Genomic DNA, 19641 nt, shown 5'->3' with positions numbered 1-19641 from the left:
ATTTACTTCGGACCTTGGAACCCCTCAACTGAAGCTAGCCAACGAACTACCAGCTTCAGCAAAACATTGCTAGCGGTCTTCAGCTAACCGGTCATCAGCTAACCTTTAGCTCGGAAAGCTCTCGCCAGCTCGAACAACGCGACTCTAACCAGAGCATAACGGACCTATTTATTATTTTATTTTTCATCCCCGGATTCCCATCGCAAACGGAACATTTTGAGCTCCTGGGCTACAATATCCAGACCCACGACCGGTCCATCGATGTCACTGCATGAAGAGGAATAAACAGATACCCCCATCGCGACGTCCCCAAAGGCTAACTCTCTAGCCCTTGCTATCTCCTTGCTTGCAAATTCGGCCTGCTAACTGCTAGCTTGTTTAGCCCGGTCCGCTAACTGCTACCGTGTTTAGCACCGTCTACTAACTGTTAGCTTGTTAGCACAGGCCTGCTAACCGTCTGAATCGCCGCGTCCCAAACACTCACTGAACCCATATTTACTTTCTACCCCTTTTCGATTTTTAATTTGTTTATACCTTCCGGTAACCTGCCTCACCCAATGTGATACGGAACCGCTATTATCTTTACATTTTTAGAACACACTCAAGAACCTCCAGAAGCTAACCAGCTAACTGGCTACAAGCTATTTGGTCATTGTTAGTTTTCTAACCTGGATAACACTCACCAGTCCAGCTTCCCTGCCCCATCCACCGCTGCCCCTTGGACACTGATCACTTGGCTACATAGCTGATGCATGCTGGACTGTCCATTAATCACGGTAATCCATTCTGCTTGTTTATGTTTTATCTGTCGGCCCCAGCCGCACTTAGGCTCTGTGTGTAGTTAATCCGACCCTCTCTGCCTAATCAATCGCCATTCTACCTGCTGTTGTTGTGCTAGCTGATTAGCTGTTGTCTCACCTACTGTTTTAGCTAGCTCTCCCAATTCAACACCTGTGATTACTGTATGCCTCGCTGTATGTCTTTCTCAAATGTCAATATGCCTTGTATACTGTTGTGCAGGTTAGTTATCATTGTTTTAGTTTACAATGGAGCCCCTAGTTCCACTCTTTATACCCCTGTTACCTCCTTTGTCCCACCCCCCACACATGCGGTGACCTCACCCATTACAACCAGCATGTCCAGAGATACAACCTCTCTCATCATCACCCAGTGCCTGGGCTTACCTCCGCTGTACCCGCACCCCACCATACCCCTGTTTGCGCATTATGCCCTGAATATATTCTACCATGCCCAGAAACCTGCTCCTCTTATTCTCTGTCCCCAACGCCCTAGGCGACCAGTTTTGATAGCCTTCAGCCGCACCCTCATACTACTCCTTCTCTGTTCCGCGGGTGATGTGGAGGTAAACCCAGGCCCTGCATGTCCCCAGGCACCCTCATTTGTTGACTTCTGTGATCGAAAAAGCCTTGGTTTCATGCATGTCAACATCAGAAGCCTCCTCCCTAAGTTTGTCTTACTCACTGCTCTAGCACACTCTGCTAACCCTGATGTCCTTGCCGTGTCTGAATCCTGGCTCAGGAAGGCCACCAAAAATTCTGAGATTTCCATACCCAACTATAACATCTTCCGTCAAGATAGAACTGCCAAAGGAGGAGGAGTTGCAGTCTACTGCAGAGATAGCCTGCAAAGTAATGTCATACTTTCCAGGTCCATACCCAAACAGTTCGAACTACTAATTTTGAAAATTACTCTCTCCAGAAATAAGTCTCTCACTGTTGCCGCCTGCTACCGACCCCCCTCAGCTCCCAGCTGTGCCCTGGACACCATTTGTGAATTGATCGCCCCCCATCTAGCTTCAGAGTTTGTTCTGTTAGGTGACCTAAACTGGGATATGCTTAACACCCCGGCAGTCCTACAATCTAAGCTAGATGCCCTCAATCTCACTCAAATCATCAAGGAACCCACCAGGTACAACCCTAACTCTGTAAACAAGGGCACCCTCATTGACGTCATCCTGACCAACTGGCCCTCCAAATACACCTCCGCTGTCTTCAACCAGGATCTCAGCGATCACTGCCTCATTGCCTGTATCCGCTATGGAGCCGCAGTCAAACGACCACCCCTCATCACTGTCAAACGCTCCCTAAAACACTTCTGTGAGCAGGCCTTTCTAATCGACCTGGCCCGGGTATCCTGGAAGGACATTGACCTCATCCCGTCAGTTGAGGATGCCTGGTCTTTCTTTAAAAGTAACTTCCTCACCATTTTAGATAAGCATGCTCCGTTCAAAAAATGCAGAACTAAGAACAGATATAGCCCCTGGTTCACTCCAGACCTGACTGCCCTCGACCAGCACAAAAACATCCTGTGGCGGACTGCACTAACATCGAACAGTCCCCGCGATATGCAACTGTTCAGGGAAGTCAGGAACCAATACACACAGTCAGTCAGGAAAGCTAAAGCCAACTTCTTCAGGCAGAAGTTTGCATCTTGTAGCTCCAACTCCAAAAAGTTCTGGGACACTGTGAAGTCCATGGAGAACAAGAGCACCTCCTCCCAGCTGCCCACTGCACTGAGGCTAGGTAACACGGTCACCACCGATAAATCCATGATTATCGAAAACTTCAACAAGCATTTCTCAACGGCTGGCCATGCCTTCCGCCTGGCTACTCCAACCTCGTCCAACAGCTCCCCCCCCCCCGCAGCTACTCGCCCAAGCCTCTCCAGGTTCTCCTTTACCCAAATCCAGATAGCAGATGTTCTGAAAGAGCTGCAAAACCTGGACCCGTACAAATCAGCTGGGCTTGACAATCTGGACCCTCTATTCCTGAAACTATCCGCCGCCATTGTCGCAACCCCTATTACCAGCCTGTTCAACCTCTCTTTCATATCGTCTGAGATCCCCAAGGATTGGAAAGCTGCCGCAGTCATCCCCCTCTTCAAAGGGGGCGACACCCTGGACCCAAACTGTTACAGACCAATATCCATCCTGCCCTGCCTATCTAAGGTCTTCGAAAGCCAAGTCAACAAACAGATCACTGACCATCTTGAATCCCACCGTACCTTCTCCGCTGTGCAATCTGGTTTCCGAGCCGGTCACGGGTGTACCTCAGCCACGCTCAAGGTACTAAACGATATCATAACCGCCATCGATAAAAGACAGTACTGTGCAGCCGTCTTCATAGACCTTGCCAAGGCTTTCGACTCTGTCAATCACCGTATTCTTATCGGCAGACTCAGTAGCCTCGGTTTTTCGGATGACTGCCTTGCCTGGTTCACCAATTACTTTGCAGACAGAGTTCAGTGTGTCAAATCGGAGGGCATGCTGTCCGGTCCTCTGGCAGTCTCTATGGGGGTGCCACAGGGTTCAATTCTCGGGCCGACTCTTTTCTCTGTATATATCAATGATGTTTCTCATGCTGCGGGCGATTCCCTGATCCACCTCTACGCAGACGACACCATTCTATATACTTCCGGCCCGTCCTTGGACTCTGTGCTATCTAACCTCCAAACGAGCTTCAATGCCATACAGCACTCCTTCCGTGGCCTCCAACTGCTCTTAAACGCTAGTAAAACCAAATGCATGCTTTTCAACCGTTCGCTGCCTGCACCCGCACGCCTGACCAGCATCACCACCCTGGATGGTTCCGACCTTGAATATGTGGACATCTATAAGTACCTAGGTGTCTGGCTAGACTCTAAACTCTCCTTCCAGACCCATATCAAACATCTCCAATCGAAAATCAAATCAAGAGTCGGCTTTCTATTCCGCAACAAAGCCTCCTTCACTCACGCCGCCAAACTTACCCTAGTAAAACTGACTATCCTACCGATCCTCGACTTCGGCGATGTCATCTACAAAATTGCTTCCAACACTCTACTCAGCAAACTGGATGCAGTTTATCACAGTGCCATCCGTTTTGTCACTAAAGCACCTTATACCACCCACGACTGCGACTTGTATGCTCTAGTCGGCTGGCCCTCGCTACATATTCGTCGCCAGACCCACTGGCTCCAGGTCATCTACAAGTCCATGCTAGGTAAAGCTCCGCCTTATCTCAGTTCACTGGTTACGATGGCAACACCCATCCGTAGCACGCGCTCCAGCAGGTGTATCTCACTGATCATCCCTAAAGCCAACACCTCATTTGGCCGCCTTTCGTTCCAGTTCTCTGCTGCCTGTGATTGGAACGAATTGCAAAAATCGCTGAAGTTGGAGACTTTTATCTCCCTCACCAACTTCAAACATCTGCTATCTGAGCAGCTAACCGATCGCTGCAGCTGTACATAGTCTATTGGTAAATAGCCCACCCATTTTCACCTACCTCATCCCCATACTGTTTTTATTTATTTATTTTTCTGCTCTTTTGCACACCAATATCTCTACCTGTACATAACCTTCTGATCATTTATCACTCCAGTGTTAATCTGCATAATTGTAATTATTTGCCTACCTTCTCATGCCTTTTGCACACAATGTATATATAGACTCCCCTTTTTTCTACTGTGTTATTGACTTGTTAATTGTTTACTCCATGTGTAACTCTGTGTTGTCTGTTCACACTGCTATGCCTTATCTTGGCCAGGTCGCAGTTGCAAATGAGAACTTGTTCTCAACTAGCCTACCTGGTTAAATAAAGGTGAAATAAAAAAAAATAAAAAAATAAAGCAAGCTTGCAGCCGGGCATGTAACCCATAGGTCTGCCTTTAAACAACCTTGCAGCTGGGCATGTAACCTATAGGTCTGCCTTTAAGCAAGCTTGCAGCTGGGCATGTAACCCATAGGTCTGCCTTTAAGCAAGCTTGCAGCCGGGCATGTAACCCATAGTTCTGCCTTTAAGCAAGCTTGCAGCTGGGCATGTAACCCATAGGTCTGCCTTTAAGCAAGCTTGCAGCCGGGCATGTAACCCATAGGTCTGCCTTAAAGCAAGCTTGCAGCTGGGCATGTAACCCATAGGTCTGCCTTTAAGCAAGCTTGCAGCCGGGCATGTAACCCATAGGTCTGCCTTTAAACAACCTTGCAGCTGGGCATGTAACCTATAGGTCTGCCTTTAAGCAAGCTTGCAGCCGGGCATGTAACCCATAGGGCATGTAACCCGTAGGTCTGCCTTTAAACAAGCTTGCAGCCGGGCATGTAACCCATAGGTCTGCCTTTAAACAAGCTTGCAGCCAGGCATGTAACCCATAGGTCTGCCTTTAAACAAGCTTGCAGCCGGGCATGTAACCCATAGGTCTGCCTTAAAGCAAGCTTGCAGCCGGGCATGTAACCCATAGGTCTACCTTAAAGCAAGCTTGCAGCCGGGCATGTAACCCATAGGTCTGCCTTTAAACAAGCTTGCAGCCGGGCATGTAACCCATAGGTCTGCCTTAAAGCAAGCTTGCAGCCGGGCATGTAACCCATAGGTCTGCCTTTAAGCAAGCTTGCAGCCGGGCATGTAACCCATAGTTCTGCCTTTAAACAACCTTGCAGCCGGGCATGTAACCCATAGTTCTGCCTTTAAGCAAGCTTGCAGCCGGGCATGTAACCCATAGGTCTGCCTTTAAACAACCTTGCAGCCGGGCATGTAACCCATAGTTCTGCCTTTAAGCAAGCTTGCAGCCGGGCATGTAACCCATAGGTCTACCTTAAAGCAAGCTTGCAGCCGGGCATGTAACCCATAGTTCTGCCTTTAAACAACCTTGCAGCCGGGCATGTAACCCATAGGTCTGCCTTTAAACAAGCTTGCAGCCGGGCATGTAACCCATAGGTCTGCCTTAAAGCAAGCTTGCAGCCGGGCATGTAACCCATAGGTCTGCCTTCAAGCAAGCTTGCAGCCGGGCATGTAACCCAATAGGTCTGCCTTAAAGCAAGCTTGCAGCCGGGCATGTAACCCATAGGTCTGCCTTAAAGAAAGCTTGCAGCCGGGCATGTAACCCATAGGTCTGCCTTAAAGCAAGCTTGCAGCCGGGCATGTAACCCATAGGTCTGCCTTAAAGCAAGCTTGCTATTGGTGTATCGTAATGGGACATTTTATCTTTGACATTGCGCACAGTGGTCTACACAACAAAAATGAAATGTGATAAATGTAAAATATTCACAACATGAACGCATGTTAAGATATATGCATTTAATTACATGCAATGTTTTTCCACAGCGTGAGAGATTTCACCACTCCATCATTCTGAGTTTCCCCAAAGTATGTTTTAATGCACCATCCTGTACAGCAGGGATGGTCAGCTGCAGTCCTCGGAGGCCTGATTGGTGTCACATTTACAGTGGTGGAAAGTATTTAAGTAAAAATACTTTAAAATACTACTTAAGTCGTTTTTTGGGGTGTCTGTACTTAACTATTCATATTTTTTACAATTATTACTTTTACTTCACTACATTCCTAAAGAAAATGTGGTACTTTTTACTCCATACATTTTCTTTGACACCCAAAAGTACTCGTTACATTTTGAATGCTTAGCAGGACAGGAAAATGGTCTAATTCATACACTTGTCAAGAGAACATCCCTGATCATCCCTAATGCCTCTGATCTGGCAGACTTACTAAACACATGCTTAGTTTGTTAATGATGTCTGACTGATGGAGCCCCTAGCTATCCATAAATAAATTAAAAACAAGAACATTGTGCCATCTAGTTTGCTTAGTATAAGGAATGTGAAGTTATTTTCACTTTTACTTTTACTTTTGATACTTAAGTATATTTTAGCAATTACATTTACTGTTGATACTTCAGTATATTTCAAACCAAATACTTGGTATTTTACTCAAGTAGTATTTTACTGGGTGACTTTCACTTTTACTTGAGTCATTTTCTATGAAGGTATCTTTACTTTTCCACCCCTGCACAGTTTTGCTCCAGCCTCAGCTAACACACCTGCCTCCAATAATCACCTAATCATGATCTTCAGTTTAGAATGCAGTTTGTAGTCAGCTGTGTTTGCTAGGGATGGAGAAGAAGAGTGACACCATTCAGGCCCTGGAGGACTGGAGTTGCCCACTCCTGCTCTACAGTCATGTCACCACGAACCTCTGCACTCGCTGGCAACAACTGACAAAAAGTCAAACCAATTACATGTGTGCTTTCGATATGCCTACTTTCTTTCAACACAGCCAGTATCGGCCGCCATATTGGGCTGCAACTACCCACTTCTCTCATCTGTCCCATTTCTCACTAACAGATCTGAAAACAAAGGAATATCGGTCATCCGTACAACGCATTCAGAAAGTATTCAGACCATTAGCTTTTTCCACATTTTCTTACATTACAGCCTTATTCTGAAATTGATTCAATTATCAATCTACACACACTACCCCATAATGACAAAGCAAACATAGTTTTTTAGACATTTTTGCAAATGTATATTAAAAAATATGGAAATATAAAATGCACATAAGTATTCAGACCCTTTACTCAGTATTTTGTTGATGCACCTTTGGCAGCGGTTACAGCCTTGAGTCTTCTTGGGTATGACGCTACAAGCTTGGCACACCTGTACTTGGTGAGTTTCTCTCATTCTTCTCTGCAGATCCTCTCAAGCTCTGTCAGGTTGGATGGGGAGCGTTGCTGCGCAGCTATTTTCGGATCTCTCCAGAGATGTGCCTTTTACTGAGGAATGGCTTCCGTCTGGCCATGCTACCATAAAGGCCTGATTGGTGGCGTGCTGCAGAGATGGTTGTCCTTCTGGAAGGTTCTCGCATCTCCACAGAGGAACTCTGACTCAAGAGTCTTGGTGGTTCCAAATTCATTCAATTTAATAATGATGGTGGCCACTGTGTACTTGGGGACCTTCAAGGCTGCAGACATGTTCTGGTACCCTTCCCCAGCACCGTTCCTTGACACAATCCTGTCTCGGAGCTCTACGGACAATTTATTTGACCTCATGGCTTGATTTGCTCTGACATGCACTGTCAACTGTGGGACCTTATCAGGTCTGTGCCTTTCCAAATAATGTCCAATCAAATAAATGTATCACAGGTGAATTCCAATCTAGTTGTAGAAACATCTCAAGGATGATCAATGGAAACAGGATGCACCTGAGCTCAATTTCAAGTCTCATAGCAAAGGGTCTGAATACTTATGTAAATAAGGTATTTCTGTTTTATATTGTGTGTAGATTGATGAGGGAAAAAATCTGTTTAATCAATTTTAGAATAAGGCTGTAATGTAATAAAATGTAGAAAAAGGGAATGGGTCTGAACACTGTACACTATGTTTTTTGGGGGGCAAGTCTATGGTAAAGTGCTTTAGTGTACTCATTTAAAAAATGTGTCATTAGTTTGATATCTTACATGGTTTATGTTGTCATATGTGTAAAGTATAATTTTGTGCTGTTCAACATAACTAATAAAGATCAATCATCAATCAATCAATCAAATTCAATCAACCAATGAATGAATGATTCCTCTCTGTCTCCAGGTGCAGATGTGACAGAGCCCAACAGCTCAGACAGTCGCGGAGAACATCTCGACTTCTTCCTCAAACAGGAAGAAGCTCTGACAATGGGCGAGGCCAACTTCCCGGGTGCCAGCGAATCAGATGGCGCAGGAGGCGGGACCGGGGGTGGGACTACACCATCGGTAGCCAATCTGAGGGCAGCATTGATGAGTAAAAACAGCCTGCTTTCGCTACGGGCTGAGATGCTGGGGGACGATAACCCTGTACTGTTTGAATTCATGCCCAAAGGAGGACACTCCCTTTCACGTAAGTTACTGTTATAGTATGTTACACACAAACAAACACACACACACACACACACACACACACACACTTCAACAGCACTTAACTGCTGTTTGAGTGTCACACAATACCACTGCTACAGAATCATCATTCTCTCATTGGCTTTTGTGAATTTAGTTTTGGTGTGTGCAGGTGTGCGTGTCTATTGCATGCTGTGTGTGTGTGTGTGTGTGTGTGTGTGTTCGTGCGTTCGTGTTCAGTATGTAACAGGTCTGTGTGATGGTGCAAGAGAGGATTACTCAGTTGTGACTCAGTGAGAGAACATTGTGCTGGGATGGCTCCCGGGTGTGTGAGAAAATGTTTCCTGGATTTCTTTGCCGAAGTGTGTGTGTCAGTGTGTGTGTGGTTTCATAAAACAGGGTTTAGCCATGTTCATCTGTGTGTATGAGTGATTGAATGATGTATTGTGCATGGGTGCATGTGGGTGTGTGTCTGAGGCCTTGAGGATGGCCTTCCATACCTTCCCTCTATCTTGGTGTAAATATAGCAGGATGCTAGCCATTGGTATAATAAAAGCTTTTAAATCATCAACTTTAATGTTCCACTCACTGCGCCTCTCAGTCAAGTTATTTTGGACCATTGGAATATACACTAGATGACCAAAAGTATGTGGACACCTGCTTGTCGAACATCTCATACTAAAATCATGGTCATTAATATGGAGTTGGTCCCCCCTTTGCTGCTATAACAGCCTCTTCTACTCTTTTGGGAAGGCTTTCCACTAGATGTTGGAACGTTGCTGCGGGGACTTGCTTCAGTTCAACCACAAGAGCATTAGTGAGGTTGGGCACTGATGTTGGGCGATTAGGCCTGGCTCGCAATCGGCATTCCAATTCATCCCAAAGGTCTTCAATGGGGTTGAGGTCAGGGCTCTGTGCAGGCCAGTCAAGGTCTTCCACAGTGATTTCGACAAACCATTTCTGTATGGACCTCTCTTTGTGCACAGGGGCATTGTCATGCTGAAACAGGAAAGGGCCTTCCCCAAACTGTTGCCACAAAGTTGGAAGCACATAATCGTCTAGAATGTCATTGTATGCTGTAGCGTTAAGATTTCCCTTCACTGGAACTAAGCGGCCTAGCCCAAACCATGAACGACAGCCCCAGACCGATATTCCTCCTCCACCAAACTTTACAGTTGGCATAATGCATTCGGGCAGGTAGCGTTCACTGGCATCTGCCAGAGAACGCGTTTCCACTGCTCCAGAGTCCAATGGCGGTGAGCTTTACACCACTGTGCGGTTGCTCGGCCATGGAAACCCATTTCATGATGCTCCCGACGAACAGTTCTTGTGCTGACGTTGCTTCCAAAGGCAGTTTGGAACTCAGTAGTTAGTGTTGCAACCGAGGACAGACCATTTTTACTCTCTACGCACTTCAGCACTCAGCGGTTCCGTTCTTCCAGCTTGTGTGGTCTACCACTTCGCGGCTGAGTTGTTGTTTTTCCTAGACGTTTCCACTTCACAATCACACGACAGTAACCGGGGCAGCTCTAGCAGGGCAGAAATTGGACAAACTGACTTGTTGTAAAGGTGGCATCTTATGACGATGCCATGTTTAAAGTCACTGTGCTCTATAGTAAGGCCATTCTACTATAAATGTTTTCCTATGGAGATTGCATGGCTGTGTGCTCGATTTTATACACCTGTCAGCAACGGGTGTGGCTGAAATAGCCAAATCCACTCATTTTAAGGGCTGTCCACATACTGCTGTATATAGTGTCTCTCCCTGTGTGTATTTATGTGTGCGTGTTTGTGTGTGTGTTTGTGTGTGTGTGTGTGTGAGGGTGAGGGTGCGTGCATGTGTGTGTGTTTAATTTCTCTTTGCTTTTTTTGGCTGTTAATTGTCTTCTTTGTGCTGAGTTGTGTTTGTCTGTGTTTGAGGGAGATGGAGAAAGAGTCCAACTCTAAACCTGGTCATGCCCTTTTAGCTTTGCCCTGCTCTGATACAATAGGGCTGGAGACTAGGGCTTTGACTGAGTGGACCCCTACACACACACACACACGCACACACACGCACACACACGCACACACACAAACCCTCTGTTGGCTTTAAGTGAAGAGATTGAGGCGCTGTCACAGCAGGCACGCTGCCTCTCATTTGACCTGCCCCTACTGAGGGGCCTCTATCATACACACACACACACACACACACACACACACACACACACACACACGCACACAAACACTTAACACAGATCCTTGAGTAATGATATGAGTAGAATTCAAAGAATGTTATCAGTACCATTTCGTCCTTCTGAAATGTGTCTTATGTGCATAGTAATTTATGATATGTTTAAACATGCCTCTTTATTTGAGTGTCAGCGCATTGTGAACCCTAGGGAAAGTGTTTGTTTGGCCAAACACAGCTTGAAAGCACCACACAATAGGGTGGTTTTGAGAGATGCCTTTCGGGATGTCCAACCAACCCCTCCACTGAGGTTTTCACTCTCTCTTTAAAAGAGAGATGAAAATAAACAAACATTATGTTCTTCAGAGCACTGAGGGAAGGACAAGCCTAGTGAGTTTGACGGATTGCTGCTTTCTCCCCTCAGTACAACCTACCCTCTATCCCTCCCCCAAGTTCTCCTTCACACTCCCTTCTTCTGTCTCTCCTACGACCCCTACCTCACCCCTTCCCTCTTTTACAGTCTCCTCTTCTTCCCTCCCTCTCTCATTCCTTCAGCCTGCATAACACCTCCCCACCTCTCCACCTCTTTAACTTCAAAGCATAGTTATTTAAATCTTTGGGAAAGTATTGATTCATCGAACAGAGTAGTTGGGCGAGGTCACCTGCCCCATTTCACCAGCCATTGCTGCCATTATCACAACTGTGTGTGTGTGTGTGTGTACTAGTTTTCCTATACAATCAGGACTGCAATGTCCTAATAATTCACCGAATAGTCCTGAAAAGGTAGGAAAACAAGAACAATTTTGAAGGGCGTGCCTCCAAATCCGCGAGGGGTCTTTCTGAGGCTCCGTATCTTTGAGTGAGCAAATTCTTGCAGTATCTCGCGAGAATTTGGGACTTCACAAATTTTCTCGTGCAGAAACCTGATTAGATATATAGCTAGTTAAACCAGAGTTAAAAGCCAAAAAGATTACATTCACAATGTCACTAAGCAAAAAACAATCAGAATGACAATATCCATTCAAATAACAAAACATGATTTTGTCATGAGTTCAGTATTATTTACTTGATTTTGCAGACCCACTACTGTGGTGTATCGTCATTAGCTAGCTAGCTAATGTTAGCAAAGGACACCAGCAGTAGGATCTCTATCATTGAATCTCTTGATCCTCTCCCTGAGAATACGTTGTTCGTTATTTTTGATGTTAAGTCGTTATACACTAATATTCCACAAGATGGCAGTATTGAAGCCGGTGGCAGTATTTTCTTTTGTTATGTTACCCAAATGAACAACCCTCAAGTGCATGCATTAGAACATTGGCTGAAATGGTACTCACAAATAATGATTTCATATTTCAAAACTATTTCTTTATCCAAATGAAGGGTACTGCTATGGGACCCCCTATGGCTCCTAACTTTGCAAATGTGTATGCAGGTTACATGGAGAAACAGTCGATTCTCAATCCTCTCAGCAACAAACATTTTGGAAACGGTACATTGATGATATTTTGGTTTTATGGAGGGTGATACAAAACAGCTCAAGGCATTCCATGCTTCTTACCTCTTGTTCTGAGCACCTGAGATTCACTATGCAATCTGACACACAACAAGTAAGTGTCCTTGATCTTTTGATTTTGTGTGAGGATAATGTTCTATACACAGATATTTACAGGAAACCCACTGATTGTAACAGTTTGTTGAGGGTTGATAGCTGTCACCCACTTCCTTTGAACAACTGTTTGCCCTACAGCCAATTCTGTCCAATCAAAAGAATTTGCAAAAAACAATCAGATTTCCACAGAACCATGGCTGTGATGCAAAGAAAATTCAAGGAAAGTGGGTACAAAAATGATCAGATCAATACTGCTGTTGAGAAAATACAAAACAAATCAAGACATGATCTCTTTCAAGCAAAGTCTCGCAAAAAGAAGCATTCTTGCGTTCTCACTACACGTTATTCAATGTGCTCTGAACAATTTAAGGGAATCGTTCACAAACATGTGTAATATGTTTCCGGACCCTCCCTTGGTCGTGCTTTCATAGATGAATTGGTAACCTCTGATTTACCATCCCAAAATACCCCCGCACAACGTCTCCTTGCGCCAGGTGGAAACTACAAGTGTAATGGCTGCGCTCAATGCAATGGCACTTACCAATGTAGATCCTTCAAACACCCCCAAACAGGCAAACAGATCCCAATCAAAGGTGTTATCACGTGTTCCACCAAGGCAGTTATTTATCTTATAACTTGTCCTTGTGATAAAAATGATGTGGGCAAAATGAAGTAACTAAAAGTAAGAATCTCTGTGCATCGTAGCACCATTAGGTGGAAAAACTCCATGTACCCATTTGCGGCCCACTTTTTGGAAGTGAACCACTCTATGTTGTCCCTTTGCTATATCGGCATAAAACACATCACCCTCCCTAGGAGAGGGGGTGACCTTGACAATTGGCTGTTAAAACGAGAGGCTGCCTGGATCTTTAATTTAAAGAACCTTGCTCCCTTCGAGGTCTCAATGTAGACTTTGATCTGAAGCCATTCTTGTGATTCTTGTGTTTTTGTTATCTATTGTAAATAATGTTTGTAGGCCTATGCAGCCAAGTTGTATCTATGATCATATGTTATCCATTCATTCTTCTTTTACATGTTCTAAATATATCTGTAAATCAACCAATGAAATCAAGCCACAGCTGGCCATGATTATAGACACCTGTGTGTCCTTTCAAACTCTATATAAACTAGTGACCCGCATTGTTACTCAATATACCCTGATGAAGACAGCTTGGCTGTGGAAACAGTGGTTATTAAATGATTGCATCTGAGCTCCTAGAGTGTGAGGCCCTCCTTTTATTTTTCAAACTCCGCTAGCCAGCACCTCGCCTAAACAGGTGTGCGTGTCTTCCGCCCTCGGCTACTGTGAGAATACTTGATGATTGTTGATGGAAACAGCGGTTTGTTTCAAATGATTTGGTTTTAAGGCTTCCCCAAACCATATCCCTAAGCTTAATCACTCAGAATGAACACTTAAACACTTAACCCTTTGAGTTGTTTCTGTTTTAACCCTCCATGTCTGGTGATCTCTTAAGTAGGGACACTTGACAAGTAGGGACACTTGACAAGTAGAGACACTTGACAAGTAGGGACACTTGTTGACTTGACATCCTTGCTAAAAGTGCTGACTTAGGATCCCCTTTGCCCTTTGCCCTTTAACCTCTTGACAGCTGAAGGGTCAGTTTAGCCGGACCTTGGTCACATGTACGCACGAACACCAGGCCCATCTAATGCTATACTGTAATGGAAAACTGTCAATTATACAAAAAATGTTTAAAATACTCTGAAATGTTTTACTGCATCATACTCTAAATGATGGTGCATTGTGGGTAAAAAATGTGGGTGGGGTAGAATTTCTGTATTTCGAATGGAACTGTAATTCCACCCAACAGAATACAGTACTGTACCGTAGCTTTGGAGCACCAAAAAAACTTTTGATCACTAGTGGGTGTATGGTATTGTTGTTTCTCTCATTACCATATTTTGAGGCGTACCTTGTAAGAGGCTATATTTGTTGAGTGAGAATACTGTAAGCCGTTGTTAAGGCCTCTAGAAGTGCAAGTGATACAAAACAAATGTTCATTAATATGCTGTAATGTTTGTCAACACTTTACTTAGCAGCCAACCTGCTTGCACCAATACCTTGTAATTACAGTAAACTACTGTAATATACAAACGCCTCCCCTTAACAAATTTAATTCACCCATTCATTCATTAATTCCGATTATGGTAGCATTTACTTTTTTACAGTATAAAACAGTACATTTTACGGAACTATACTGTATGTCATAACACAGTACTTGCTTTGCTGCCGTATTTATGTTACAGTAGGTGTACTGTAATATGAAATACAGAATTGTACTTGTAAGATGCTGTCAAAATCACGCTAACCCCTTCACAATGTATAATTCACCTTCTGGAAAAACTGAATTTCTGTCTGTTAATTCTCTAATTATATCACCTTACTTAGCAGTTTTAGGTACCAGTGATGTTTATTTTACAATCCCCAAACATACCTGATATTTATCTAGAAAGCACGTGGTAACATAGTAATTACGGAATACTGTGCTAATATCTAGTTACAATAGTAGTGTATTGCACTATACTGTATATGTCCCATATCAAACCCTTCTAGCGAGTCCTTTGTGATGTACTTAACTATATTGTGGGGGGAAACGGTGGATCTTTTCTGGGAATTAGGAATTAGTAGTTAGAGGCCCACGTTTGCTGCCTTTGTGTCCCTTTTCTACCCCTTGACCCTTGACCCAGTCAACCACCCTTCTTCTTCAACCCTTCTGCGTCACACCTGGGTTCAAATACTATTTGCTGTATTTCAATTACTTTCAGATACATTTCAGATACATATTTGAAAAATAAATATAAAAATGAACCATAAATATGAACATTTCTGTTTGAAATACAGATATTTAAATACACATGTATTTTAACCAGAAGGGTGTAATTGCAAACTGCAATTATGGGTGCCTTCTGATATCGGCCATTTCTTGATATCAAGTTACATCCACTACTGCTCACCATTGTTCCGTGGCCGTATGTTTCACGCTGGGGACAACAGTTGTTGACAACTGTAGCATTGTAGCTAAACCTAACTATTTTCCTAACCTTTGTCCTCAGTCTCCTAACCTGCCACGCTAATTCACCTAACCTGCCAGGTTAGTTATCTTAGCCTGCTATATAATCAAATCATCTGTGTCGAGAAACCATCAGTCTCATAACACTGGAACTGACCAATGGTAGGTATCAATGAGCTTTTCCTGATATCAGGGAACACCCATGAATTCTGATCTGCTATTACACCTCATTCATTTCAACCCTGGTCTGATCTGCTTCATGTCTCTGTCTCTGTCTCTGTCTCTTTCTCTCTTGTGCTCTGTCTCTCTCTCTCTGTCTCTCTCTGTCTCGCTCACTCTGTCTCTCTTTCGCTCTCTTGCTCTCTTGCTCTCTCGCTTCTTGCTCTTGCTCTCTCATCCCTTCCTCCTACCATTTCACCCCACTTTTCTCCTCCCTACTGACAATGCCTGGGGTAGGGCGGAAATGGAGAGTGTGTGTATGTGTGTGTCTACAGTAAGTGGGAGTGGAGGGAGCGGCAGTTGAACATTCCAGGAATCTGTCCATGGTGGAGCCTCATGGTTTTGTGATTGTGTCCGCTGAGGAGAGGAGAAGAGGGGAAGGGATGTCTAACCCACTGCATAACTCTAGAGACATTCCCTGAAAAACTGCCCCCACACACACACACACACACACACACACACACACACACACACACCAACACATTTATAAACGAACACCATATGGAGTTTCTTTCCAAAACTCTATATATCCATTTTCAGAAATGTTGGTAAATTTTATTTTTATTGTTTAAAGAAATTATGAAAGGGGTTGGTGTTTTTTTTCTCACTATTTAATCATGACATGTATTTGTTTGAAATCTATCACTTGATGGTTTCATTACAGAGAGACAAATAATGTTTTTTTAAACTCTATATATCCACCTCACTCTCAGAGAAATAAGTAGTACTGCTATTTGTGACATACATTTATCATTTTTTTTTAAATGGATCAAGTAATATGAGATCTGTATGTAAAACATCTACATTTAGTCATTTAGCAGATGCTCTTATCCAGAGTGATTTACAGTTCATTCATCTGAAGATATCTAGGTGAGCCAATCACGTATCACAGTCAAATATACAGGATACGTACGTTCCATTCTAGCTAAACAATGGATATAGTGTTTTGAAAGAAAAGCACATTTAATAGACCTAAAATCTATGAATAAAACATCTGAGAACAGTAATATTTTACACACACATGAAGGTACCCATAAGAAATCATTTCTGGTGAAAAAACACAAATGTGAAAAATTGGTGGATAAAGAAACTCTTCTTATACACAGTATTCCCTATTTCCCATCCCAACACACACATATTAACAGTTTTCTACACATTCAGTTTAAAGCTCCTTGACACTACACACACACACACACACACACACACACATACACACACTTTCTTTTACATTGCACCTACAGTATATGTGTGAATGTGTGGGTGAGTGATATGGTATTTTAAGGATTCAACAATACATGTTGAATGTGTTAATCAGTTGTCTGCTACACTGTCATATACTGAATGATAGTGAGCCAGCCAGGTAACCCGTGATGCAAGTCCGTATTAAACGTCAGTGCTGTTACCTTTAAGTAGGTTTTGGTTTTGCTAGGGTGTTGTGGACATGGATGGCGGATGGGTAAGCATCTGCCTCTCGTGCCAAAGTTTGCATGTTCAAATCCAGCGATAAGATAGTTGATTTTGAGATTTATCCCAAACCTTAACCATTACCTTAACCATTCAGAGTTAATGCCTAACCTTAACCCTAACCTTAAAAATCTGGAGATAATGCCTTAAGTTAACTTTAAATGCTTTGAAATGTTATGTTTGGAACAACTTAAAAATTGTGCGCTTGAGAAACATGGATGTCTAATTCTGATGTGAGACTGTGAGAGCTAGTTGAAGGAGCAGGGTGTTTTCCTGATTAGACCTACCTTCGCTACGGTTCTCTCCCTAAAATGGATGCTCTCATAGACAGCTGCTCTAATTCAGTATTTTATATTCGACAATACAAGATCCTCATTCGTCTTCTCAAACATCACACAAGCACACACACGTCCGTCCTCTCTGCGTGCACGTGGGTGGAAGGAGAAGGAGAGGATGAACGAAAAAAGAGTGAGAAAAGAGAGTACCAGAGAGTACTCCTAAACCTTTCCTCCTTGCTGGCAGAGGAGAGGAGAGCTCTTTTTGTTCGTTCCTCCTCCTCTCCTCTCCTTTTATCTGCGTTGGGTTAGCCGTGGCGCTGCAGCTGTCTCAGTGTGCCCCCTTGCCCCCTCTCTCTCTCTGTGCTGCTGTTGTGTGGACGCAGACAGATGGTTGCAGTTTGTCCTGAGTGGGTGGGTGAGCCTCGTTTCCTGTGCTCCTCAGGCCTCCACCACCTCCACCACCAGCAGCAGCACCTCCGAAGTGCAACAATCCGACCAGGGGCCACAACAGGGGCCACATTTGATAGCAAACAAGGGGCTGCTTCCTTCTCCTCCTCCTCTCCTCTTCCACTTCTCCCACCTCCTCTTCCACCACCCCCGCCATCCTTCCTCCGTCCGCCCACACTCCCCCTGCAGCCCTCTGAGGCCGGGCCCCTGATGGCCCCTGGATTGCGGGCTGGGGGACCCAGCGCAGCACTCCACTCACACTCAGAGGAGCTGGCTATGAATGTAGAAGAGAATCCTGAGGGTCCCGAGCCCTCTGAGCCTCCACCAGAGGTAAGCAGAAACATCCATGTTCACCCCGGGTGGAAGTTGGCCCTTAAGACACTGATCTAGGATCAGTTTATCCTCACTAGATTATAACCTTAACAATGAGGAGGAGGAATGTAAACCTGACTTGAAATCAGTGTCCAGGGGCAACTTCATCCTACTCCTTCTGTTTTATACCCTGGCAGTAGGGGTGGGGTTGGTAGGGGGTTGTATACCCCTGGGGGTCATGTCTCCCTCCACAGCCCCTCTAGTGTTGTGTCTTTCTTCACCCTATTCTAGCTGACTGTGTGGCATCTGTTGTGTTTCCTGTTCTTATTACTTGTGTTACCGGTGATATCTATTTGTCTGTCCAACCTGTCTGTCCAACCTGTCTGTCCAACCTGTCTGTCTAACCTGTCTGTCTAACCTGTCTGTCTAACCTTGGCTGTGTGTCTTTGATCCTTTCTCATTTCCTCTGGGTGTTTTTTCATGATTTTATTACCTTTAAATTCTATGATTTTTCCTATGCACAATGTCTTAACAAAAGCCCATAGACTACATCTACAACCCGAGATTGCATACATGTAGTTCAGAATTGATGGGAAGTAGTTAGCAGTGATAATAGATGTGATGTTAGGGGTCTGGTGAAACAATGTGGTCCTACAGATGCTTTACATAACAGAAAGGTTTCAGGACTGAATAGAATCAATATCGCTAGACAATAAGAGGGTCAAGAAATGACCTTCTCCATTCTGCCACTGTGGGTGTGTGAGGGTGGGTGGATGGACATGTGCGTGTGTGTGTGTGTAGGAGCAGCAATTGGTTTCAGTGGACTTCCCTCCCTACAAGGCTCTTTATCTCTGTGGACAAGCCATCTGTTTGCCTAGACCATGGTGTTCTGTTCTTCAAGGAGGGAGGGATGGTTAGTGTAGGTGGAGGAGGAGGGGTAGGCTTTAGTTTGGGGATGAACACACACACCCATAGGGAGGGGTCGTTGAACAAACAAAAGTTAATCTGTAACCCCCAACCAGAGATACGAATCCAGAGATACGAATAAATATTGAATACCCTATTGTCTTCCCGCCCCCCCCGTCCCCCCCGTCTCTTTCTATGTCTCTCTCGTTCTCTTGCTCTCCATTTCTCTCTCTATCTTTATCCTAATTTCTCTCTCTCCCTCCACTTGTTACTTTACAGTAAAAAGAGTAATGGGTGATTGTGTTGCAATTCCAGAGATCACAGACTACAGCCCTCAGATCAGACCACTCACTACAGCCCTTAGACCAGACCACACTGACCACACACTACAGCCCTTAGATCAGACCACACACTACAGCCCTTAGATCAGACCACACACTACAGCCCTTAGATCAGACCACCCATTACAGCCCTTAGATCAGACCACACACTACAGCCCTCAGATCAGACCACACACTACATCCCTTAGATCAGACCACACTGACCACACACTACA

The 19641-nt window shown here is 44.4% G+C and overlaps 1 protein-coding gene across 3 annotated transcripts in view; it reads left to right on the top strand.

Annotated features, from left to right (window-relative positions):
• The window catches only part of LOC110529871 (zinc finger and BTB domain-containing protein 46-like), a 129980-nt gene that overhangs the window by 94081 nt on the left and 16258 nt on the right, over positions 1-19641 (top strand). For 2 of the 3 annotated variants that reach the window (XM_036947514.1, XM_036947515.1), the window contains exon 4: positions 8368-8652. In XM_036947514.1, the coding sequence (XP_036803409.1) occupies positions 8368-8652 (285 nt within the window). Of the gene's footprint in view, positions 1-8367; positions 8653-17862; positions 18198-19641 lie in introns of all 3 variants that reach the window. The other variant, XM_036947513.1, reaches the window with a different exon arrangement.

Source organism: Oncorhynchus mykiss, chromosome 16, assembly GCF_013265735.2.
Source record: "Oncorhynchus mykiss isolate Arlee chromosome 16, USDA_OmykA_1.1, whole genome shotgun sequence".
NCBI classification, from domain to species: Eukaryota; Metazoa; Chordata; class Actinopteri; order Salmoniformes; family Salmonidae; genus Oncorhynchus; species Oncorhynchus mykiss.
The sequence above is the reverse complement of the archived record's forward strand: the minus strand, read 5'-3'. Positions and strand labels throughout refer to the sequence as shown.